We start from the raw sequence: 25,073 nt of genomic DNA on the forward strand, positions 1-25,073 counted from the left end.
CATTTAGGAAGGGGGGCTCCCCTGGTGCTTGTAAAAAAAAAAGAAATGTTCACTATAGGTGTTTGTGTTTCGTATGAAACTCCCTAAACACGTATTATGAAATGTACTGTAGGATGATATGAGTACCTTTTTTTATACGCGTGCTTTTATTTTGAAGAGCAACCGGATGTTGTTAATGACAACGTCAAAACGTCACATCCGCTCTAATATCCCACATGTGGAACCATGTCTAAGACCAGTATGTACCTTTCACATGTTGATATTATTTTACTGTATTTGATGACGATCAAATAAACACTATGCTTGTCGTGTGTAAATACCTATCCCGTTTGGTTGTTTTTCAGAACAAAAACGGACAAAGCGACTTTTCCGAGCGAAAAACAAACAGGTATGTTGTTGATTAGAAAACTAGCTACTAGGATAGCATCATGCTTCACTGCATGGTGGACCTGGAGACGTTGTCATTACTCATGTATCCAAATAAAAAGTATTATTAAAGACATGTAATAATAAAATCCTACTTTCACTGTCCTACGTTAACTCACACGATGTGTTTCGGGTAGTTGTCATTTGTAAGGGAACTAAGGGAGTTCGCTTTTACTTTGACCAAATCCCTATCTGAAGCTAAAGTTAGATCTGACGACTTTCGAAATTCTTAGGTCGCTAAAGTCTTAAGTCTAACAGGGTATCCGCGGTGTCTTGAAAAGTATTAAAAGTTGATAAATCAATTTTGGGGAAATCAAGACCCTTAATAAGTATTAAAAAGTCTTATCACGATTTTATGAGGTCTTGAATTTTGTTGGTATTTTTCTGAATTAGACTCTGTCCAAAGAGTTTGAGTCCTAAAAACGTTTAGTGAAAGTTCGTGAATTTATTAGTTTTTATTAAAAAACAAAGATGAACTGGAAATGTTGTTGTATGATAGTGGTCTCGTCTATTGCAAACTAAAACTGTTAAGTTAAAGGTGTCACTGATGTCAACGGTTACAGCTCGAAGTGGCGGTGACGTCTGGAAAAATATTGAATATTTTTAAAGGTCTTTAAAAAGTCTTAGAAAGGTATTGAAATGAACCTCAAGATTCCTATATATACCCTGCTAGAAGCTAAAGTTAGCTCTGTTATAACGATGTTCTGCGTACTGACTGTCTTTTTTTAGGGCTGGTTGATATGCCCCAACATGTCATCATGATATATTTTTTCACATCATGACGATATGAAACGATATGAAAATCTATAGGTCTATTAGCCTATAACATGATACATTTTAGTGCTCTTTTTTTAAGAAGTGCTCTTTCAAAGAGGCACATATCTCAATGACCCTTGTGTTGAAGTTGGGAATGTCTTTCATAAGTAACTTTTCCATGGAGATCATGACAAGTGCGTCATGAAGCCCAGCCTGGTCCTGCCAGTGCAAATTAACTTTTTGGTCTACCAGCCAAGGTGTCTGCTGGATGAGAAAACCAGCCACTCAGATTCATTTATTTTATTATTATTTTTTACCAGCGAGCCAATAAAATAAAATAAAAAACATTATCATGACTTCTGACGCATTGAAAATTACTACCTGCACAGAATGAACCTCCTGTTGACTAATGACTTGAGAAAACATGATATATATGTTGTATATGTAGGCTATATCTGACATTGGTAGCTACAGGGATCCCAATGAAATGTAGTCAGATATACAAAAGCGACTCTGACTCAACTATTTCACTGAACTCTTAGTGTTTTCATCTTGCTAGTTTGCTATACTGAGTGTCCTATTTTTATTTTAAGACTCAAGATGTGCAGAAAACTGACGATCAGACAGGAAAGAAGACTCCGGACGTGTCTTCTACGGGACATCTCAAGCAGAGAAAACCAGAAGACATGAGAAGGAAAAGGGTGAGCCATGATGACATTAACTCAAGACTAGCATACAAGATAGCCCTGAACATGCCCAAGAGTAAATTGCATAATAGTCTAGGCCATGCAACCTAAATCTATGAATTTGGACCACGGGAGATCACATCAATCAAGTCCTCTCTTTCTCTCTCAAGCGAATATTCTGCCATGATGAATGAAACCTTTGACTGATAGCATCCTCTACTACGTATGGGTTGATATTTAATTGTTGGCATACCTTTACAAGTACATTTAGTCAAACATTGAAAAATGAAAACATTGAATAATGTTAGTCAAACATATTGAATAATGTTGTGCACGAGTGTTGATAGTTAGTCTTTTACGAGCTGCTTCAACATATGATGTGTTAAAGTATTGCATGCGTGCAGAGGAAAAAACACAACATTGCGATTTTTTAAAATATAATTTGCTGAGGCGGTTTACACATTTTGAAACTAACAGATATGGGGTTGAGGATTTTAGAAGTCCAAAAAAGCTCTTTAGATAATAGATGGTTGCATGACCTAGTAAATGCAATTTTCTCTAGGGCATGTTCAGGCTTAAGCTCAATACAGATTGGGAAAAGTCTACTCAACTGCTGAGTGTGTTTCAATGCACTTTGTTTAATGTGTAATTGTATGTATGCTCTTTTCCTTTTCAGCTTGAGGAGCTCCAAGCAAAGCAGAAGTTGTCCAGAGAAAGAGACCTGATGAAGAGGAGGAGTCTGGATACGTTCACCAAAGATATTCAGCAGAGACAACAAGATTTTGAGCAGAGGGTAATCTATTGAAACCTGTTTTCTGTGATGGATACCTAACCTCTGGAGAGTCAGTGTTTTGGCTGTTATAGGCTTCTGCTCTGCACCCACAGCAAGTCCATCACAGTTCCATCCATTCTAGATTGTGCTACATTGTTGTAAACCTGAAACCTGTTTTACTGTATATATGTTACGGTACATGTGGGAAGACGATACATGTGGGAAAACTAGGGTTAGGGTTAGGTGCTACGTCGACTTGGTACATGCTGGCATGTCTAACCCTAACTCTAATCCTAACCCTAACCGTAGCACCCTAGCACCTAACCCTAACCCTAGTTTTCCCACATGTACCGTATTCCCACACCGTAACATATACACTCATTTTGCAACAGACATGTTTGAACATTCAATTGCTGTCATTGTGGCTTAGCACTGGTCACAGGTAGCAGCTCAGAGCCCTTGCAGTTAGAGTGTTCGCCCTGAGATTGGGAGGTTGTGAGTTTGATCCCCGGCCGAGTCATACCAAAGACTATAAACAAATGGGACCCGATGCCTCTCTGCTTGGCACTCAGCATTACGGGTTGGATTGGGGGTAAGACTCTGCGACATACAAACGACATGTCCAGGGGGGGTGTACTTGTACATCAAGCCGCCTCACGCTACGGAAACAGGGGATAGGCTCCCTCTCCTATGGGCCATTAGGCTCCTACTTACGTACTGGTCACAGGTGTGTTTGACTGATAGGCTAATTACGATACTGCTTCCGTTGCAGACCGGACATTTTCCCCAAACACATTTAAACACAATACAGAGAAGTTATCGCTATTTTCCTAATCCATTATATTTTTAAGACCTATCAACTCACATTTAAGACCTACCGATTCAAGTATGCAGCTTTTACAGACCCTGCGAGAACCCTGTTAAGTCTGTTATTGTAGTAAGCTGAAAAGCGAGTGGCACTCCAAAACGAGGTGTAGGGGTAAAAATGAGAAATGTGATCTCTTCTCTGGGCTTGACTCATACATGCCATTTTCTGGTTATTATTAATTATGATTTTTTCTTCTTTATTTGCAGGAAGCTGACATGCAGAGTTTAGAGAAGAATGTCAATTTTGAAAACGAGAACTCGCGAAAAGCATACTACAGGGAATTTAAAAAGGCAAGTTACCGGTACCCGTATAAAATGTGATGTGTGATAAATCTATTTGAATTATAAACTAACAGACTGTCCAGTATTGTGTTTGATTGACAATGTTACCTAAAGATTCTTGGAGTTCAGTAGAAAAGACGTAGTGGATAAAGATGGGCGGGCCTACCAGCTCCCAGTGAGCTCCCATTCATTTTTTCCAAACTGTAGGAAATCGAAGTAATCAGAAAGTGTAAGCACATACCCATATGGCCTTATATGGACTTCTCCCTATGCCAGAGTGGAAACAACAGTTCTTCAACAGTTAATGCTGGCCTACAGTATGCAGTGATAATAAGACGTATGCCATATCCCCTGTTCTGAGTAAAGGTGGTGGAGGCCTCTGATGTGATCTTGGAGGTTCTGGACGCCCGTGACCCGCTCGGCTGCAGGTGTCCCCAGGTGGAACAGGCTGTCATCCAGAGCGGCACTGACAAGAAAATAGTTCTTGTGCTTAATAAAATTGGTAAGTCAGAGAAATCTGTCAAATAAAATGGTCCTGTTAGGCTTCGGCTATGCACTCACTGTGCTGTAAGTTGCTTTGGATAACAGAATCTGCGTAATGGCATATTATATGAATATGCACACGTCTGTAATGGGCATCAGAATTCCTTTGAAAAAGTGACATTTCCTAAGTAATTTACCTTTACGTTTACTCCAACTTGTCTTTCATTGATAGGATAATTTTTTGTTCCTTCCACTCTGTTATTCCCAGACCTGGTGTCTAAGGACATTGTGGAGAAATGGATCAAGTATCTTCGAAATGAGTTTCCCACTGTGGCATTTAAAGCTTCGACTCAGCAGCAGAACAAGAATTTGGTGAGGAGAGATGATACTGATTTAAGAATGTTGTTCCATAATTATCATTCATCCATTCCAAGTTCCGTACATTATCTTTGGTCTTGCTGTCTTAAATCATCCCTGTAAGATTTGTCACACTTTTAAAAGCATGCTTGCTATTTTTTCGTTTGCAGAAGCGCAGTAATGTACCAGTCACCCAAGCCTCTGCTGAGCTCCTGGGTAGCAGCGGCTGTGTGGGCGCAGAGTGTCTGATGAAACTGCTTGGAAACTACTGCCGTAACCTAGACATCAAGACAGCCATCACCGTTGGTGTAGTGGGTAAGTACACCACCATTGAGTGGGTACACCACCATTGGGCACCTTATCCCTAGCATTAACTTTCAACCAAGGAAAATATGATGATGTTGTAAGCTTAGATCATATTAGGGGCGGCTGTGGCGCAGAAGGTAGAGCTGCCGTCTAATGATCGCAAGGTTGGCAGATCGAGCCCCGGCTGGCCACATGTCGAAGTGTCCTTGGGCAAGACACTGAACCCCAAATTGCTCCCAGTGAGCGGGCCGGCCGGCGCCTTGCATGGTAGCTTGCCGCCATTGGTGTGTGAATGTGTGTGTGAATGGGTGAATGAGAGGCCGTTGTGAAGCGCTTTGGATAAAGGCATAGCTATATAAGTGCAGTCCATTTATATTATGGCTTTCTCTCCTTTTTAGGCTTTCCTAATGTGGGAAAGAGCAGTCTGATAAACAGTTTGAAGAGGGCGCGTGCATGTAACGTTGGAGCTACACCTGGTGTCACTAAGTAAGTAGACCTTTGCATGTGTTTACGTCTCAGCCTAAATGTTGTTTCCCCTGCTTGACTCTGCTTGACCCGTACGATGACTTTCAGGTGCCTTCAGGAAATACACTTGGACAAACACATCAAGCTTTTAGATTGTCCGGGTATTGTCATGGCTACCTCGTCAACAGACGCAGCCATGATCCTGCGGAATTGTGTGAAGATCGAACAGCTCGTAGACCCTCTTCCTCCTGTTGAGGCCATCTTAAGACGCTGTAATAAGGCACAGGTATAGAAAGTATTTTTTTTCTTGATGTCTTATTCATCTATGCATTGTATTATTTTATCTCAATGTTGTCATTCATTCGTTCCTCCATTTTGGTCCTCATAGATCATGGAACACTATGGCGTTCCAGACTTTCATACTGCTCTGGAGTTCCTGGCTATGCTGGCCCGGCGACAAGGCAAGCTGAGGAAGGGTGGACTACCCGATAATGACAAAGCAGCCAAGAGTGTCCTAATGGACTGGACAGGGTGGGTGCAAAAACATTTAGGGTTCTGGGATACGAGGCTTGGGCCGTAAATCAGAATGATCTATTCTTGCCTGCCAAAATACCTGCTACACTGGTAATACCTTTGTTAAAAAGTGGTAATGTCTGCTAGCTTCAGAACGTTTTTTTTTCTCTCTCTGGCTAACGTAGCAGTCTAAAAACCCTCCAGTGTCACTGATCACGCGCAACGCACATACCGTTGTATTCATTTAATGAACGTCAGCTCCCGCGCTTGGCACCCTGCTTGGCGGTGTAATGGCATAATAACTCTAGGGACCGTATGCTGAGAATTACACCAGGGTAACCTGTATGCTACTGCTCCAAGCCTACCGGGAAGCACTACCTAATCAAATCTCATTATGCCTCCCATTCGTGAGCTTAGAATGATAAGGTTCTATCTCCGTTTAGGGCAGTTCAGAGATATTGAGCGTCAACGTTTTTACATTCCATTATGTTTTGTGAGATGGAACCTTTGTATTTTATGAATTACTAACTCAAAAATGTCACCATTTTAAAAATAACACCACACAGGCAGATTATGTAAAAAAAACTCAATTTTGACAAAAATGGAGATAGAACCTTATAATTCTAACGTCACGCATTATTAACTCTCTTGTCATGCAGTGGTCGGATCAGCTACTTCACACACCCTCCGGAGACGCACACTCTTCCCACTCATGTCAGCGCTGAGATCGTCGCTGAGATGGGAAAAGCTTTCGACTGGGAGGAACTGGAGAAGGGAAACCAGGCAGTGCTAACTGGTACAATGCACATCCATCCATTTATTTTAGTAATGCCAACCAATATGTGATCAATAAGGGAACAAAAAATAAAACTAAATGTTCCCTCTCTTGCAGAGTCCTTGGGCACTGATGTCCAAATGGGTTTCTGCATGGCAACCTCTGGGATGACTGAAGGTCAGGAAGACCCCTCTTGTGGCTTGGAAATGGAAAGTGGAACCTTAGAGGACGTTGCGTTAAAGAATAAAATCGAATCCATGGATGGAGATCAGGACACTGAGGTACTGCAGTGCATTTACTTTCAACTAAAAAAAGTTCGGAAACGTTATTTTGGTTGATTATTCCTCCCCTTTAATAATACCAATTGGTATTGTATTTTATATCGTTGGAAAGCCTGATTAGTCACCTTTACAACGAGATACAACTTCTAAGGATCATGCATTTGTGGAATGAGCAACACAGCTAAACGTGTGGGTAGCGGCCCAAAAATATATACAGTATATATATATTCTTCTGTTGGTGTGGAGGAGTTTAGATGGCTATTTTTGTTGTGTTATGGATCGCTTCAAAATTGTCCTCCTACATTCCTGTCCCTCTATTCCCGGCTCACAATAGTTTGGACCGATGACTGTGGAGATAAAAACTCAGAAGGCAAAGACGGGTCGTGCTGCAGCTGCTGCCTCCAGGGAACCGGGTTTAAAGGATATTCTGCACGTAGACCCTCTTCAGCAGGGCCAGGCACTTCATGCTGCCGGCAAGAAGAGGAAGAAGCAACAGAAAAGAGCTGGTATGACCTATTTCATGTTCACAAAACCTTTGTTTGTTCTAATTTGCGGATTAGGCTACTTTGTATCCACGTTAGTGTTGTCAGTCACGATACCAAAATGTTGACTTATCGATACCATCCGTGTGAGTATCACGATTTTAATTCTTAAACGATACCACGGCAACCAAAAAAACATCAGGCAAAGTAAAATAATATCCTATTACATAACAGAACATGAAACTCTCAATTACATTCATATTTCACTCTTTTGTTATGGTATGTAGATTTTAACCTAATTGTGAGATGTCGTTTTTCAATCTAACTCAATTCATTGTGCAACACTAATCAACATACAAGATTTTGTCATTAAAGTGTAAATGTTTTTGTTGTCTAGGTTTCTCTGATTGATCTTCTTCCCTATTTTCTTTTCAGACAAAATCGCTACAAAACTCTCTGACACGCTGACATCTGCAATGAACTTCGCATTTTCAGACAGCTGATAAGGATGTAAATAAAAGATAAACTACAGCTGTTTATTTTTGTGTGTCTATCAAAATAATATGTTTATTCATTTATTTACAGCTTTTTCATCTTAATAGTTGTCGTTATTGCCATGTTTGTGATTCGTTTTGTTAGTTTTTCATTACATAAAGTTAAAGGGTCAATCAAAAAGTTTTTAAATGTACATCTATTTCTGGAAATGAATGATATAGCCATTGGCTCTTGGAGAAGATAATAAATGCCTCATGAGCTTAGTTGAACTATCTTACTGCATCGGAACCCTGCAGGGGTTCAACAGCGTCTCAATCTTGAGACTCACATACATGTAAATCTCAACTGCTCAATGTGTATCCTCTGAAACACAATCATTTTCTAAAACGGATGATCAAGAAACCAGTTGACAGTGAACTCCCCTCCTTGTCATCAGAACGACCCCTCGGATGTACTTGAACTCGAGTGCAAAACGTGCGTTGAGGAGAAACTAGTGTCTGGATATTGGTGTATTACTACCCCTGAAATCTTAAATAAAGATGTCATAATAGAGTATCAAAATATGCTCCCCATATTCTTACAGTAGGCTATACGTCACGTGGAGTGAGTAGTAGTGTAAAATAAAAATGATTATGTAGTGGGACTCCCACTAACTTAGCCACTGTGTGGGAGCATTATTTGCTACAGGGTTTTGCCAAATTGAAATACGCTACCCCTGAAATCCTAAATACATCTTTCAAAAAACATAAATAAAGATGCCATAATACGTTGAGAGTTATACCTTTCTTTATGGGTGTACACAACTGGAAAACTGCTATCGATATATTTTTTATTCTTTTTTTAGGCAGCATATATTGGCAGAACAACTGTATTATTATTTTATGCTATTACATTTTCAAAGACCTCTGAATTTCAATTGAACGCCAGTCAAACTAAAGGGACTGTTTTCACCTAAAAAGCATTTATAAAATAAATACATTTTTAAAATACCCGGATGCGCTTCTCATCTATATCCTTCATATCACAAGTTACAACATGTGTGCCACTGTTAAACAGGTCCGGTATGCCACTGTTAAACACGTCCGGTGACTCCAATCAACCAAACTAGTAGAAATAATAAATAAATAAATAAAAACTACAGTTAGCAGAGCTGTCTAAATGTGAAGTACTTCTTTAACCTAACATAAACACATGTTATTACAGTTGTCAGGTAAATAGTTAGCTAGGAGTAGCTGGTAAAAATAGCTAAGTTAGTTAGTTAGTTATATTTATAACCATCTCAACTCAGTGAGTCTGTCAAAAGAAAACTTCCTGTTTCGGTATGGCCAGCCAGCAAGCTCGCAAACCTCGGTGAAACCTTGATTCCGTGGCAGACGAATGATTTGAACCAAAGGTATGTGGATGTATGAGATAGATATAGATATATAACATTTAAACTGAGTGACAGTTGTCTTGCGACTGGACCTTGATGCCGACACGTATCCCCTTCCCAGACTAGCATCAGTTAGCATCAGTTAGCATTAGCTAGTCGCAGGACTAGGAAACGAAGCCCTTCTCTTTTCTTTTAGCCAGCTGTCATTACGTGAGTTTAGAATGATAAGGTTCTATCTCCGTTTAGAATGATAAGGTTCTATCTCCGTTTAGAATGAGAAGGTTCTATCTCCGTTTAGAATGATAAGGTTCTATCTCCGTTTAGAATGATAAGGTTCTATCTCCGTTTAGAATGATAAGGTTCTATCTCCGTTTAGAATGAGAAGGTTCTATCTCCGTTTAGAATGATAAGGTTCTATCTCCGTTTAGAATGAGAAGGTTCTATCTCCGTTTAGAATGATAAGGTTCTATCTCCGTTTAGAATGATAAGGTTCTATCTCCGTTTAGAATGATAAGGTTCTATCTCCGTTTAGAATGATAAGGTTCTATCTCCGTTTAGAATGATAAGGTTCTATCTCCGTTTAGAATGATAAGGTTCTATCTCCGTTTAGAATGAGAAGGTTCTATCTCCGTTTAGAATGATAAGGTTCTATCTCCGTTTAGAATGATAAGGTTCTATCTCCGTTTAGGGCAGTTCAGAGATATTGAGCGTCAAAGTTTTTACATTCCATTATGTTTTGTGAGATGGAACCTTTGTATTTTATGAATTACTAACTCAAAAATGTCAACATTTTTAAAAATAACACTACACAGGCATTAATAAACACCTAATGGATCAGATTATGTAAAAAAACTCAATTTTTGACAAAAATGGAGATAGAACCTTATAATTCTAACGTCACGGATTAGTTGGAGAACCGCAATGTGACTGTTATTCGTCGTTGTATGTCGTGTTAATTGTGACAGGAGGTAGCTGGCTAAACAAACAGTGTTTTAGTTTGCTCATTACATGACATTGTCTAGCAATGTTAACTAACTACATGCCATGTTATTGTTAGGTACGCAAACTGAACTAGCTAGATAACTAACTAACGTTTGTAACTAGATAGGTCATCTATCTCTCATCTGTGACTAACAGACAATATGAACATGGACATATTCCCATTCACAGATGGGTGGAAGTGTAGCTAGTGCTTTTGAATAAACATAAAGATATTTGCAGGCTAATAATTATTTTGTTATTATTATTATTATTATTATATATATATTATTATAATTATAATTATTATTATTTTTATTATATTATATTATATATTATATTACAATTATTATAATAGTATATTCTGCTAGTTAACATTGACAGGGCTGAGAGGAGAGCACTCTAAAAGTCATGATAGACTCACTGACCTAGGAGGTTGACCGTTTTGACCATAGGTATACACAGTATGTATTATGGTACTATGGTTTTGACCACATTAGTTTGTAGCTAGCTGTTTGTTTTATACGTCTATAAACACCCCCAAAGTATATTCTTGGTTGTCCCATTGCAGTAGAAATCTCTTCAACCAGTTCCATCACTGCCAGCGTGTTGGACCTAATTGTTTTTCAATTTTATTTGAGAACTGGGAAAGCAGAGAGAGAGAAGACATCTATTCTAATTTCTATCTCCGCTTTTATAAATGGGAATGACTTTTGCTGTTTTCATTTTGCTTGGAAAAATGCCTGTTTGGAAGGATTATTCTGATTGGTTTTATAAAACAGGACATAGGCTGTTGCTGTACATTGAACTGATAAAGTCTGTGGTCATTTTGTTTCCATGTGTTCCATGCATGGAAGTAGATCGCGCAACCAGTGAATTGCCGACATGTGTGAAAGGGAGCAACACAGGAATCTACCGGCATTTGGTTCATGTGTGAACCGCCCGGTCGGCACAGCTTGGGATTCCATTGAAATTACAGGAAACTATGTGTGAAAGAGGCTATATACAGCGGATTGAAGTGTTCTAAATTGCGATCGGAAGATTCTTTCAAAGTAGTATGGAAGTACAGGACTTAAGGTCCACATGATTGTGTTTTGCAATCGGGAATCAAATCTTCAAGTCAATCTCCTTGGCAACCACAATTGGGGACCCTTGGAGCCCCACATATTTACAGTTGTGAGGACCACTCAGCCTAGGCTATATGAATATTAATAACATCTCACTACTCTCCCTGCTCCTTTTTTTACATCCAGGCATACACCCCGACTTTGAACCATGTCTTCGCGAGTGTTACTACGGCAGCAGCTGATGCGGGAGCAAGCCCAGGAGCAGGAGAAACGGGAGGCCCAGCGGCAGTCCTCTATGGCTCAGCTGAGGGCGTCTGACGCCACTCCTGCCATCTCTGTTTCTCTACCCCCAGCACTTGCCTGCCCACCTCCCACACAGGTGCCTGTTGAGGTGCTGAAGGTGAGTGTTACACTATGGCTTGTGTATTTGTACCTCACTGCCGTTTTCTTATTAAATTATTGCACTTTAGTTATTTCGTGTTGTGCCATTTATTAGTTTTTTCCTCACACTACAAGTGGCAACATACAACCTGTATGTTACGGCTTCCCCTACACCCCCTAGACGTAGAGCCATAGGATCTGGGAGTTCGTAACAGTGAGACTCATCTAAAGACTTTTTGTCACAGGAGCTACAACACTAACGTGTTTGGCATGCAATCCTCTTTTGGCATGGTTATATGTTACTCTGTTGGTCATTACATTCATTCACTATTATTCGTTCCCCAAACTATCAGTTTTTGTGTTGTATTTTAGCTGTGTGATATTCTCTGTTGGCTGTTGGATTTAAATGTCCTATCTTTAAATCTGATGATAGGTGCAGAGCCACCTGGAGAACCCTACCAAGTACCACATGCAGCAGGCTCAGAGACAGCAGGTGAAGCAATACCTCTCCACTACTGTCAGTAACCCGGTGGCAACTCAGATCCTAGGGGTGTCTCCTTTACCTCAGTCCAGTTCTGCCCCCAAGATGACTCTAACTGCCAACAGTACTCCCAACAGCCCAATGGCTCTGCTCAACATTGGATCATCCAACAAAGAGGAGGTATGGAGAATGTCAGACAATACCTTGTCATAGTGTGGTACATCAGTCACACTTGCTATCTGAAGGAAGGCAATGTTAGTAGTGTAATGAAAGTGAATTATTCTACACTTGATTATGGGCACCAACAGCCATCTAAGGCCAAGAGGTAGTCTCCTCTCCCACAAGTATATTTAAGCAAAGTCAAGCCAGTGGTTAAATCAGGGGGAAAAGAAATGTTCTTAAAGAAAGATAAATGTCTAACCTACTGTTCATATATTTCTTTTTTACTTTTGGTTTAGTGACATGCTTTGAGAGGTCTCACAATAAGAATGCATGCCTTGTCTTTTCATCTTGCTCTTGTTGGATTGGCATCACGGTGTGCTGTTAAATACCGCACCCTCAGCTTAATATGAGCAGCTCATTTACCCACATTCCTTTTAAAATCATTCTTCACTAGGACAAGATAATTACTTATGTGTCACCAGTATCTTCCTATAAGTTTCAAGTAAGTAATCTAACACGAGGAAATGTAAGCGTTATTTGAATTTTAGGCCTACTTAAAAATGTATGTTTGTAGGTTTTATTAAATGTTTAAGTTGTTGGGTTCTTCAATGTATTGGTTAGGTGTGTCTTTCCAGATTGATGACGTAATTGATGACATCATCAGTCTTGAATCAAGCTTCAATGACGACATCATGACTTTGATTGACTGCGGTCTTCAGCTACCTAGCACGGTATGTAGTGGACAGTCTGGAGGTTATAAGTCTAATTTTTAAGTTGTATTTCATTGAACACTATTGTTTTTGTTTGTTAATAGTACATGGCTTAGTAAATGAGTGGAAAAAGGGAGAGAGTAAGTTTGTAAAACAAAATCAGTAGGAATTGATCCTGACAATTTTGCGGCAATTTAAATCAGAAAATAAATACCAAATTTCGATCTCAGAACAAATCATGGCAACAAAGTTCAGGATCTTGTTTCCTTGCAAGAGTTTAAAAAGGGAATTTGTTACCCTGAATTAATACAATGTTTCCCACTGTTTCTTAAAGCTTCCCGGCAACCTCCTGGATGTATACCATAGTCCTGGAATGGCAGCACTGACCCTCACTGTCAGCAACTCCTGCCCTGCTGATCTACCTAACATTAAAAGGGAATACACAGGTATGTCCAACGCAAGTTCCTGTTCCCTGGTATTCATGCCTGTTCATCGCATCGCTTGATTTTCCAACAATAACTGAAATTAGATGTTGTATCTTAGATGCAGATACCAAAAGTCTAATGAAGGAGAGGCAGAAGAAAGACACCCATAACCAAAGTGAGTCGTGCTTTTTCTGCGTGTGCATTCTATATTCTATATTCTATATTCTATATACTGTAGTTCTGAACCAACTGTCATGATTGTTCACGCTTGTTCTTCTTAAAAGTGGCAGTGACTTTCATATCTTTCTTTTTCTTTGTCTGCATGTTTTTTCCTGACTGAAAAGTTGAGAGGAGGCGGAGGTTTAACATCAACGACCGTATAAAGGAGCTCGGAGCAATTTTACCCAAGTCAAGTGACCCGTGAGTTTCTTTTTTGCATTTCTTCCTTTTATTTTCAAGACATTGACTTCGAATGACTGAATCAGTTCCGAATGGAAACTTCCAATTTCAGGGAATTAATTCCTAAATCAGGATTTCTTGGGTACGAAAAAAGCTATATTTAATTTGTATTTCATTGACAGTTATTTCTCTCTTCTCTCATGGCTTTAGGGAGATGCGCTGGAATAAGGGCACCATTCTGAAAGCCTCAGTCGACTACATCAGGAAGCTACAGAAGGAGCAGCTGAGGGCTAAGGAGGTAGAGATGCGTCAGAAGCAGATGGAGCAAGCTAACCACAGCCTAATGCTACGCGTTCAGGTCAGTCCTCTTTGTTTTTGTCATAGTTGTTATGTATGCGTCACATCAGTTGTGACTGTACCTTTAAGACACACACACAGTTAGTGGTGTTACCCCGATAGACTACAGGTGGTTGTTGTTGTTGTTGTTGTTGTTGTTGTGAGCCTGTGTTGTCCTTTTCTACTGCTAAGATAGTTTATATTGGACAATAAATAACAGTAAATGCTGTGTATTGCATCAGTGAGGAAGTACAGAACTCAGAACAGAACAGAAATTGACTTGTGTTGGAGCACAGGTTAATAGTAATCGTTGGACCAAGGTGCAAATATGAAAGAACTTTTGATTCTGACTAATGCTCCCTGTTTGTTGTTATTGGTGTTGTTGTGGTCGTCTGCAGGAACTGGAAATGCAGTCTCAGCTCCATGGGCTCTCCAGCCCCATGTCCTCTGGCCTGAACTCAGACCCCTCCCTCTTCCAGCAGCAGCTGCAACAGCAACAACAGCAACAACACCAACACTCTCCACAGGGGGGCCAGTCACTGGTACCCAGTGGCAGTGCTGGAGAGGCCTGCTCCCAACAAACCCTCTTCAGCCTGGGGGCCGGAGCCATGGGACAGCCTCTCCCTGCCTCCTTTCTCTCCCCACCCTCCTCCGATTCCCCCGTGGGTGCGGTCATCAGCGGCCTCCTGGACCTGGGGAGTCTGAGCTTCACCGAGCTGGACGACCCCTCCGCCACCGCGCTCTACCCAGACGTGGGCTTGGGGGACATTCTCATGGACGAGGGGTGCGCCCTGTCCCCAGAGAAGGGGGCCGACCACTTGTTTTCTCCCATTTCGCCAGGCGCCTCAAAGACCAGCAGTTGTAGGAGCAGCTTCAGCATGGAGGACTACTCATGACAGGGTCAGACCGGGGTCAGGGGTCACACAGGAGGGTTTGGAGAGTGAGAAGGATAGGGAGAGGGCAGCCTAACCCTGAAACAGTGAAGCCGCCAAGGTTGGAACACTGCATATAGCATTGGACTTTGCTACGAAACAATTAGCGTAGATGACTGTTCCCTAAAAAAGAAAGGTATGAATCATGCATCAGTAGAAAATAGAAGGCTTTTAAAGTCCTCTTCCTGCCATTTGAAATCAATAGTGGTCCCTTCCAGAACGTTCCTTCTGGACTCTATTATGCAATAAATGGAACATTGTAAAATAAGGATTGGGGAATAATTGACAATTACTTCAAGATATCCCTGCACAGAAATTAAAGAGAAAATCAAGTAGTTTTATGGCCTCATTTTAAAGTATATATATTTTGCACACTAACTTTAGGGACGAAAGTTGTGAGGTTCTTGTTTGTTTCATTGTGATTTTGGTGTGAATTACATGAGCACAAGAGGTGCTGTTGTATCTACTTCAGTTTGTTATTTGAACTGGCTAGATAGAATCAGGGTTTGTTAGCTGAAAGTGAACACATTGCATGTCTATTCTTCTAGGGGTTGTCTAACTAGAAATTACCAAAGGGATATTTCAAGGTAATTTGATGTTGTGTTTATGAAATCAATATTTACTGTATCTTACCGTTTTTAAAAAAAAAACTTTACTTCAAACATTTCTACTGCATCTTTTTCTGCATAATCAATGCATTTTATCAAAGCTTTTGTCCATTGTGTACAGATGACTATTTATGTTTATGAACAATAGAAAAGGAGTAGTAAAACGGGAGCTGCTGTAGCTAGTTGGCCGAATCAGGTCAACAGAATAATCAAGAGAGATGTAGATGTTTGTCTTTATACGGGTGTCTTGTATTTTTATATTAGCCTACTTGATGGAAATACAGCCTGATAACTCATAACAGTTTCTGATAAATACTACTATCATTTTATACCACTACGACTGGTTATTATACTTCAAGTGCTATTCTTTATTATGTTGATTGCAGGGCGACATTCTAGGTAGCACGTTTTTCAAGATTGTATATTTCGCACGCGAGTGAATTTACAATGATATTGCTAAGAATTTGTCTCCTCATTTTGTTACAAATTCAGAGTTCATTGACCTCTTTTGAAAGCAACCAGTGTCCTCTTCTTTTCCCAATGGAGAAGCTGTTATATGCTGTATCTACTTAGCAAAACCTTAAACTATGCAACTATGGGAGGGAGTTTGGATTTAGGGGATGGTTTTGGATTTGTCCAATGTGTAACAGGATAATTGCACAGTTGGTCATCTAAGAATGAAAGTGTCATAAAAATCTACATGGCTGTGTGCGGTTTTTTAATAATGACATGGTATGCTATGCAGTCATGAAGGCAAATCTCTTGACCGGAAGCCAATTCACATTGATAAGCCTTATTGCCTTACCTTGTGCGTTTGCTGGGTGTTCCTCATGTATGCATGCTTGTAATGCTAATTACATACAATCATCTGTTTACCATGATTGCCATAAATAATGACATATATACAGTTGTTCCCTGTGTACATTTTGGGCTTTTGGCTCTATATTATTTGTATACGTACTTAGTCCTCCTATTTCAGGGCACCAAAAGTAATGGGACAGATTCATATGATGTCTAAACTCATGTTTAGTATTTGGTCGACACTGCTTTGCATACTAATAACTGCCTGAAGTCTGTGACCCATTGACCCCACCAGACGCTGGGTATCTATCTTCTCTGGTGATGCTCTGCCAGGCCTGTACTGCGGCCGTCTTCAGTTGTTTGTTTTGAGGTATTTTTGCAGGAAATTAAATGTGCTGCATGTTCAATTGGATTTAAATCTGAAGATCAAAGAACTTTCCACTTTTTTGGTCCTGAAAAACTCAGGTCATTTTCTTAGTGTATAATGAAGCGCCTTTCCAATGAATTTGGAGACATTTGCTTGTACTCGAGCAGACAAAATGTTAACCCCTTTTTAGCAAACTGTAACCTGACCATCCTTTGAGGATAACTAGTGGTTTGCAGATGGCAGTCTCTGACGCATTCACGCCTACCAGCCCGTTTGCGATTAGCTCACCAGTGCTTTAAAAAATAAAAACTGTTCAAAACTGTTGATTTGGGCAAGGCTAAGGTTTTAGATATGTTTCTTATGTGTTTTTTTTCTTCTGATTGTTCAACCAAATAATAGTTTATTTGACTTAATCTGCTGTTGACACCAATATCAGACACAAAGCCTAGAATCAATCCTAGACATTGGCAGCTCTCTTATGCTGCACAAATGATGCCACGAACCAGGAACACCTGTCCTATTACTTTTGGGGCCCTGAAACAGGGGGACAATGTATAAAAAGAGTTGTCCTTTCTAAATGGTGAAACTAATATGTACAGTACACAAATAAAAGATGATAATACTTACCTCATAGTAATTGTTTGATTTAATCCCTGACTTTTGGAGTATAGAGCCAAAAGAAGAAAAATGCTTTACTGTGCCATTACCGACGCAGGACCCTGTATATGAAACATGCCTTTCCTCCATGCCACAGAAGATGGCTACACATATTCCCCTAAACTTGCCTTATGTACAGTAAAAGATGCTCTTACTACAGCACAATGAACATTGTGAGATCTATTCTAGCACATTCTGAGATCTATATGAACTCAATGATCGCTGATCTGAATATTCTATTTATATATATTATTATTATATATATATATGGTCTAAAAGTTAATTGAATCTAGCTTAGTTTTTATATTAGATCTTGTATTTTCCAAAGATTTTGAAATATATCATGTTAATGTTCTGATTTTCAGTTCTTTTCACAACACAAACCTCTTTGCTGTAAGGGAAGATATTGTCGCACACCATTTTATTTTATTAATGTAAACCTTTTTTCTTTTATAAATTCAGAAATAAGTTAAAAGTGCATATTTTAAATGAAATAAATTCAAGAAAGAAACTGATTCTCGTTAATGATATGCTCTCCCCTACAATGACATTTACATACACAATACATTGAAATACACAACTGGGGACCGTAGGAATAGTTTCAAGAGCACTAAGATGTGAAATGTGTGGACTCCATTTCATAAACCGTCTTTCTGCCTTAGTCCCAGCTGACTCGCCCTTAGATACAGGGTTCCCGCGCTGGTCTTAAAAAGCCTTAAAGTCTAAAATCCAGCAATCCAATGTATAAGGCATAAAAAGGTCCCAAATGTCAGTTACTTCAGTTTCAGTTAGTCTAAAAAGGAGATCCTGCAAGGAAATCAGTCCGACCACATCTATTTAAGCGGAAATGAATCAATCTGGAACCCAAAAATGCCAATTCGCTTCCTTTTTTGTCTGTCTGGCAGTGAAATCCCTAATTTCATCACCTCGAGGATGACAAAAAGCTATCATATGGTGTTGCGAATAGGTCTAAAATCCTATTCAAAGACGCCTAAAAAGGTCTTACATTTTACTTGTTGAAACTTGTAGGAACTATGAAAAATAATAATTTCATAGGTAAAAGCAATAGGTCAAGAGTTTTTACCACATTGCATGTTTCTGCTGCCTATTGATATATTGATGTTCATATCAATACATAATAATAATAATACATTTATTTTATAAGGCGCCTTTCATGGCACTCAAGGTCGCCTTCAGTTCATAAATGTTCAACATTTATTCAGAACAGAAGTGTAAGAGTTTCATTCTGTGTCAAATGATTCATTTAATGACTTTCATTCTGTTATAAAGCAGTCATATGGTACCACTGCAATTGTTTCCAAGCTGCACTTCGGAATGTATATTCATATTGAACATCATCCCCAGTCTGACAGTGAAATATATTATTAAACGTCATGCCACATCAATTGTAGTAATTGATGTCAATAATAGTACCACCATGCAAATTGTTGATATTTCTTTTGCAGCTAAAATGTTGAAGTAATATCCTCTCTGGCCCTACTTCATTCACCCCCACTTAGAGGCACTTAGCTCTGAACTGATGACATTCATGCATCAGTAGATTTATTGTCGAGCAATTCACTGCTCTTAATAAACTGTAGTTAGAGTGCAGTGGTACCCTAATTGTATTTCTCCTGGTCCCATAAGATTCGGTGCCTGTGGTCAGCTCTTTCCATTACCTCTCCACAATTTCATCCACACCCTACACTCTCAAATGTATCGTATCACTCTGGAGATTTGACAAACCTGTTTTTATCACCTCGGCTCTTGAGGAGCTGTGATTGTGATGAGCTTTCTAGTCTTACAGTATACTGTGCTAGGTGCAATATCATATCTGAAAGTCACTCCTGTTCCAACTTCTAGATAAAACTTAGACTTAGTTTTAATTACCCCCAAAAAATCTCTAGGCAATTGAGAGGAATAGATATTATCCTTGACATTTAGCGTATGTGCATAATATCATAAAAGACACTGGACTAATGAAAGCACATTTGGGAGATTTCCATGCCCAGATCCAGACACTCTGTGGCCTGTAGACAGACATCATAGATGAAACAGTTACATCCTGTTCCCCCACTCAAGCAGCAGTGGGCATCCAGACACCTACCACACCAACAGTGGTGGGTCATATCCAGGAGGGAGACAGGCTCACAGCAGCACACTGTGGAGCAGAGGGAGGAGCACAGGTACGAGGCACAGCCAGAGCAGCCTTTCCCTGTGGCCAGTAAACAGTCCCACGGCTGGCAGAACAGGCACGCCAAGATGATGGAGGCACACAGGTCTGTTAGGTTGGAAAGAGAGGGGTGCCAGACAAGAGATCCACAGAGGAACAACCAAAACAGGATGTTGTTTTAGGTAAAAACTTTTGTGTGATTTACCATTTTGTGAGCTTAGAATTATAAGGTTCTATCTCCGTTTAGGGTAGTTCAGAGATATTGAGCGTCAAAGTTTTTACATTCCATTATGTTTTGTGAGATGGAACCGTTGTATTTTATGAATTACTAACTCAAAAATGTCAACATAAAAAAAAAAAAAAAACACCACAGAGGCATTAATAAACACCTAATGGTTCAGATTATGTAAAAAACTCAATTTTGACAAAAATGGAGATAGAACCTTATAATTCTAACGTCACGAATTCACTAGAATTGTATTATCGACATCAAGAGGCAGTTTTAGTTTTAAGCCCAGTGAGCATCTGAGGGACTGTTAAGTAGCACGGGACTTACCCCGTCCCCTAGTGGAAGTGTTTGGGAACAAGATTACAGACATATGACACATGACCACGTTAAAAGTTGTCTCTCACCATCTCCATCTACTTGCTCGATCTGTGTGCGAGAAGTTGTGTGGCTGTGTTGACTCTTGCTGATTGAAGTGGATGGCTGGCTAATTTGGTTCCGTGGGTGATGCCCTTTTGATGTGGGGGACTTTGTGGGACGGGACGGTGGCTGCTCTTTTTCCACAGAGCATGGCTTGCAGATAGATAATGCCCCATTTATCTCACTCCTTTGCAAGGTCATAAGGTTATTCTGATGATGAAATTCAAACTTCTTGTCAATAGGAGTTCCTGAATTAGACAAACCTGATGGTAAAAGAGATTAAGAAAGATGTTCTTTAGTTACACACTGAAGTGGTATTGGTGCATTTTTAAAAACATTATTTATTTAAAAAAAAAAAAATGAACACAGCAACATTTTGGGACTGATGATACATGAGCTACTTTTCCTTTTTCTGACATAAACTCCTTTAACTAGTGCAGTGAATTCTTTTTCAGTTTGTAAAGCATCTTTGAGTGTCTAGAAAAGTGCTATATAAGTCTAATGTATTATTATTATTATTACTCTTTGTCTAATATGGCTCTATATTCAGACATTGAGAAGTGTTACCTAATGTCATATTTGGTATTGGATGATGTAGTATCAGGCAAGAACTCTTGTTTGCAGAGACATCAGTGAAAGATAATTCATTGTCCTCTTTGCGCATCCTGTCCAACAAAGTGGTGTCCCCTGTTAACGCTTTGATTGAGAGAAGAAACCACCAATTATAATACATTATCTTGGCTTCTTGAGGGGAGGGAACAAGACATAAAACATAGGTTGGTAATTAAATTCACAGCATTAGCAGAAGATTATCTATTACATGAAGAAATACATTATTCTTGTTCACAAGCCCATGCACATTCTCCATGAATAAAGGGCCATAATATGATTGTTCAACATTTTTGCCTACGTGTTTGGTCCACCATGAATCCATCTGGTGCATGTTGTGAGCTCAGGTCATCTTTGAGTGAGTTAGACGACCTGTCTTGATCCATATCAACACATTTTAGTTTCAAATCCATGACATCAAGTCATCCTCTTGAGTCACACAATCAATTGAAAAATGTGACAAAGAGACAAACAGAAATTAAAGGTTAATGAGTGTGGGAGAAAGATGTGGTTTAATTTGACATTCAATTGAATTGTCAGAGATATTTGAAGATGAAATACATTGGCTCATAGACACTTGCTGGGCAGATCTAGCATACAAACATACAGTAGCAACAGGCAGCGGTTTCAAATACATTTTTCAAATACATTTACATGAGCAGTGAGACCAGGTAAATGCAGAGATGTTACATCGAATAGCATGACTGCTAATCTATTATCAATCTCCATTTTGGAAACACGTTTAAAATCTGCCCAAAAGTCAGGATGAGAATTTGAATTGGGACCTCTCCATGAATTTGATCCTCATACTGCGCATTATAATGGGATCAATGGGAGTTACTGATCCTGTCCTGATACTATATAATTAGTTTCACTTAATCATTAAGGGAGAGTCCAATGCATATCAGTAAATAAAGATGTTCATTTGGAAGTGGCCTGCAACGTGGCCGTAACCTTAGGGAACAACAATAGGTGTACATTATACATTATACATGATGAATGTAACAACTTCTCTACATGAACCTCGTAACCCCCAAGCTACTCCGCACAGCGTCAACCTGGAATAACAACGACTCAAACCTGGGCTTAGTGGGAGTGCATTTACTGAGTTGAACTTGTCCGTTCGTATGTCACATACATTTATCTCTGATACCACTGGGACAAATAACATGTTAATGAAACTTAGCTGATTGATGCGTCTTGCCATACAAATGCGGAATGCATCCATACACTAGCTGTGTCCATTCGGTAGCTCTGTCCATACACTAGCTGTGTCCATACAGTAGCTCTGTCCATACACTAGCTGTGTCCATACAGTAGCTGTGTCCATACACTAGCTGTGTCCATACAGTAGCTGTGTCCATACACTAGCTGTGTCCATACACTGGCTGTGTCCATACACTAGCTGTGTCCATACACTAGCTGTGTCCATACACTAGTTGTGTCCATACAGTAGTTGTGTCCATACAGTAGCTGTGTCCATACACTAGCTGTGTCCATACACTAGCTGTGTCCATACAGTAGCTGTGTCCATACAGTAGCTGTGTCCATACACTAGCTGTGTCCATACAGTAGCTGTGTCCATACACTAGCTGGGTCCATACACTAGCTGTGTCCATACACTAGCTGGTCCATACAGTAGCTGTGTCCACAGGTAAGGGTCACCGGATCCTTCAATCGATCCAGACAAATCGGGCATCTGAATTGGTCCTCCTCTCCAAACATTTTAGCTGCTCCCATTTTGCCAACAGTCTATACACAAAGTAGGAATTATATCAATTTTGAGTTTTGAACAAGATTAAATGTAGAGCTGAGATCGACGCAAATGTGCCTCAACATTGAATGTGTGGTCGTTCTGGTTGAACTGGTACGACAGTCAGTGGCTGCAGTGCAGTGTTCTTCGTCAATATAGTGTGGAACAGTCACAGACTTGGGACCTAACACACAGTGCCCCTAGCATGGCACGATGCAGCAGTCCCTCAGCCGCTTCTCCGGGGTTAAAAGAGTAGGCACTATTTTACCCTCTACCTGTTGAATAGAATACTGCAAGTAATACATCTTTTGAATTACTTATATTCAGTACTCAAGTTGTAAAAGAAAATCAGGGGGGATGGTGGATTTTATCATATGGGGACAATTTTAGCATCCCCACAGCGTCAGTGACTTCAGTGTCAGTGACTTGGTAAAAATGTCATTGCCTGTGTGCGTGCCCCCTCCTGCATATCACGTAGACTACACCACTGGTTTAAGTTGACTCTCACAGAAAGTTGTGTATCATAGCCCACACCCTGTATTTTTGTATACTATCACTATATACGACATATTTATCATATATGTATCATATGTATCATAGCCTGTAAAATTGCACATTGTATATAATCTCAATGTATATATACCACTGCACATAATACATCCAGTCACCATTGTATGTCATTGCACATCACGCTACCATTTGCACTTTACTGTATAGATGCTGTAAATACTGCTACTTATCAATGCAATATAATTGCTATTTGTTGCACTTCTGGTTAGATGCACAATAATTTCGTTGCATTTTCTTGTAGCCTACTATGTAATGACAATAAAGTGAATGTAATCTAATCTAATCTGTCTGCCCTGGGGGCAACTGTACACATGCTTCTGATCATCTTGATCCCAGCAGTCCTTAATACAGCCCATACGCTGTGTCCACAGGCGGTGGTCACCGGATCCTTCTATAGATCCAGACAAATCGGGCAGCTGAATTGGTCCTTCTCTATGTTAGTTGGTAAACTGGACTGTACACAACATATTTGTACTACCATTGTACTAACACTTCTAGTAATCAATTGAATTTCAACCATGAAACAAATAAGTATTGACCCTTTACTGTGTCCTCCAGTCACAGTGGCAATAATTGTTCATATGACTGATGGTTGAAACTCAGTTGATTCTAGAAGTGTTGTCTAGTACAGTGGTAGTGGAAATCATGTTTAGCCTTGGAAATTATATTGAGTACAGTCCATTATGTGTCCGCTATACAGTACAGCAAGGTTAATTTTGATATTACGAACCCTTAAAAACACATATTATACATTGAGATGATTATATGTTTATATAGCCTCCCAGCAAGCACCGACGGACCTGGACGAATTCGGACCAGCCCGATAACGGCCAGACCACGTAATATCACAACTAGTTAGTATCTGGCCCAGAATATCACCCTATTTCAACTCAAATATATATATTTAATTGTTTTTATATTTTTCGGGAGAAAATACCCAAATGTGAAACCCCAGCAACAACCCGTCAACTCTGTTGTGACGTCATCTCTGTTGTGACAGACATCAAAGTGGTTTTGATAAAACGGGCCGATTGCGTCACAGTGATGAGCGTGACGTCACGGGGCGAAAACGACATAAATACCGGAGGTTCTCCGTTGTCCAGACACTCCCCTTACCACCATCATGCCCCGCAGACCAGCTCGCAGAACCTCCCGCCCCGTCCGTCGCCGCCGGCGCCCCAGGGTTAGCCGGAGGAGGAGGAGGGGAGGCCGGAGGAGGCGGTAAGACCGAGCCGGTAGGGGAGGCCGGAGGAGCCGGTGTTACTTTAAATCATTCATCCCTTATGGAGGGGAGAGTGGACGGAGGGGGCCTTCCTCACCCTCCCTCCCCCCTCCCTAAGGGGAATGATTTTCTGTAATGTTGCGTGTCTGTCTGTACGCACAGAGCCACACAATAAAACCCGCATCAATTGGAGATCACCTGCTCTTGTCTTCACTGGTAACATAAGCAGTTATGGAACTAAGTAGGAATTAGAAGGATAAAAGAGAACTGATAAAATATGAATAAAACACGAATAGAATGTAATAAAGATATTTTTTATTTTTAAATTATAATACAGTATGACATCACAAAGACACGTGACCGGTCTCTTGAGCTGAGGGGCATGATTTGTCCAAAACAAATATAATAGAAAAGAATAGAATAGACTTTATTGTCGTTGTACAGTTGCCTATACAATGAAATTGTAGTGGTTCTTCTG

At 40.0% G+C, this 25,073-nt stretch overlaps 2 protein-coding genes across 2 annotated transcripts; both read left to right on the forward strand.

The window, feature by feature from the left end:
- Nucleotides 1-211: 211 nt before the first annotated feature.
- On the forward strand, nt 212-7,982 carry gnl3l (G protein nucleolar 3 like). Its single transcript, XM_080545869.1, has 15 exons — nt 212-238; nt 345-388; nt 1,776-1,883; nt 2,545-2,661; nt 3,715-3,798; nt 4,156-4,291; nt 4,541-4,644; nt 4,800-4,944; nt 5,334-5,421; nt 5,509-5,686; nt 5,789-5,931; nt 6,573-6,709; nt 6,806-6,969; nt 7,304-7,475; nt 7,887-7,982. The coding sequence occupies exons 1-15, from the start codon at nt 226-228 to the stop codon at nt 7,952-7,954; spliced, it is 1,701 nt and encodes a 566-aa protein (XP_080401995.1). The 5' UTR covers nt 212-225; the 3' UTR covers nt 7,955-7,982.
- Nucleotides 7,983-9,214: 1,232 nt separating this feature from the next.
- tfe3b (transcription factor binding to IGHM enhancer 3b) lies at nt 9,215-16,517 on the forward strand. Its single transcript, XM_080545870.1, has 9 exons — nt 9,215-9,339; nt 11,550-11,763; nt 12,178-12,405; nt 13,023-13,118; nt 13,432-13,543; nt 13,641-13,697; nt 13,867-13,942; nt 14,132-14,279; nt 14,656-16,517. Exons 2-9 carry the CDS (start codon nt 11,572-11,574, stop codon nt 15,151-15,153), a joined length of 1,407 nt encoding a protein of 468 aa, XP_080401996.1. The 5' UTR covers nt 9,215-9,339; nt 11,550-11,571; the 3' UTR covers nt 15,154-16,517.
- Nucleotides 16,518-25,073: the final 8,556 nt, after the last annotated feature.

Source organism: Nansenia antarctica (assembly GCF_963989245.1).
Source record: "Nansenia antarctica genome assembly, chromosome: 15".
NCBI lineage: Eukaryota > Metazoa > Chordata > Actinopteri > Argentiniformes > Microstomatidae > Nansenia > Nansenia antarctica.

Bases quoted from the DNA above. Each gene is read 5' to 3' on its own strand.
- gnl3l (XM_080545869.1), top strand. The intron at 1,884-2,544 runs GTGAGCCATGAT...TTTCCTTTTCAG, and splicing joins AAGACATGAGAAGGAAAAGG to CTTGAGGAGCTCCAAGCAAA. The intron at 4,292-4,540 runs GTAAGTCAGAGA...TGTTATTCCCAG, and splicing joins TCTTGTGCTTAATAAAATTG to ACCTGGTGTCTAAGGACATT.
- tfe3b (XM_080545870.1), top strand. From the start codon at position 11,572: ATGTCTTCGCGAGTGTTACTACGGCAGCAGCTGATGCGGGAGCAAGCC. The intron at 11,764-12,177 runs GTGAGTGTTACA...ATCTGATGATAG, and splicing joins TGCCTGTTGAGGTGCTGAAG to GTGCAGAGCCACCTGGAGAA. The intron at 13,943-14,131 runs GTGAGTTTCTTT...TCATGGCTTTAG, and splicing joins TTACCCAAGTCAAGTGACCC to GGAGATGCGCTGGAATAAGG.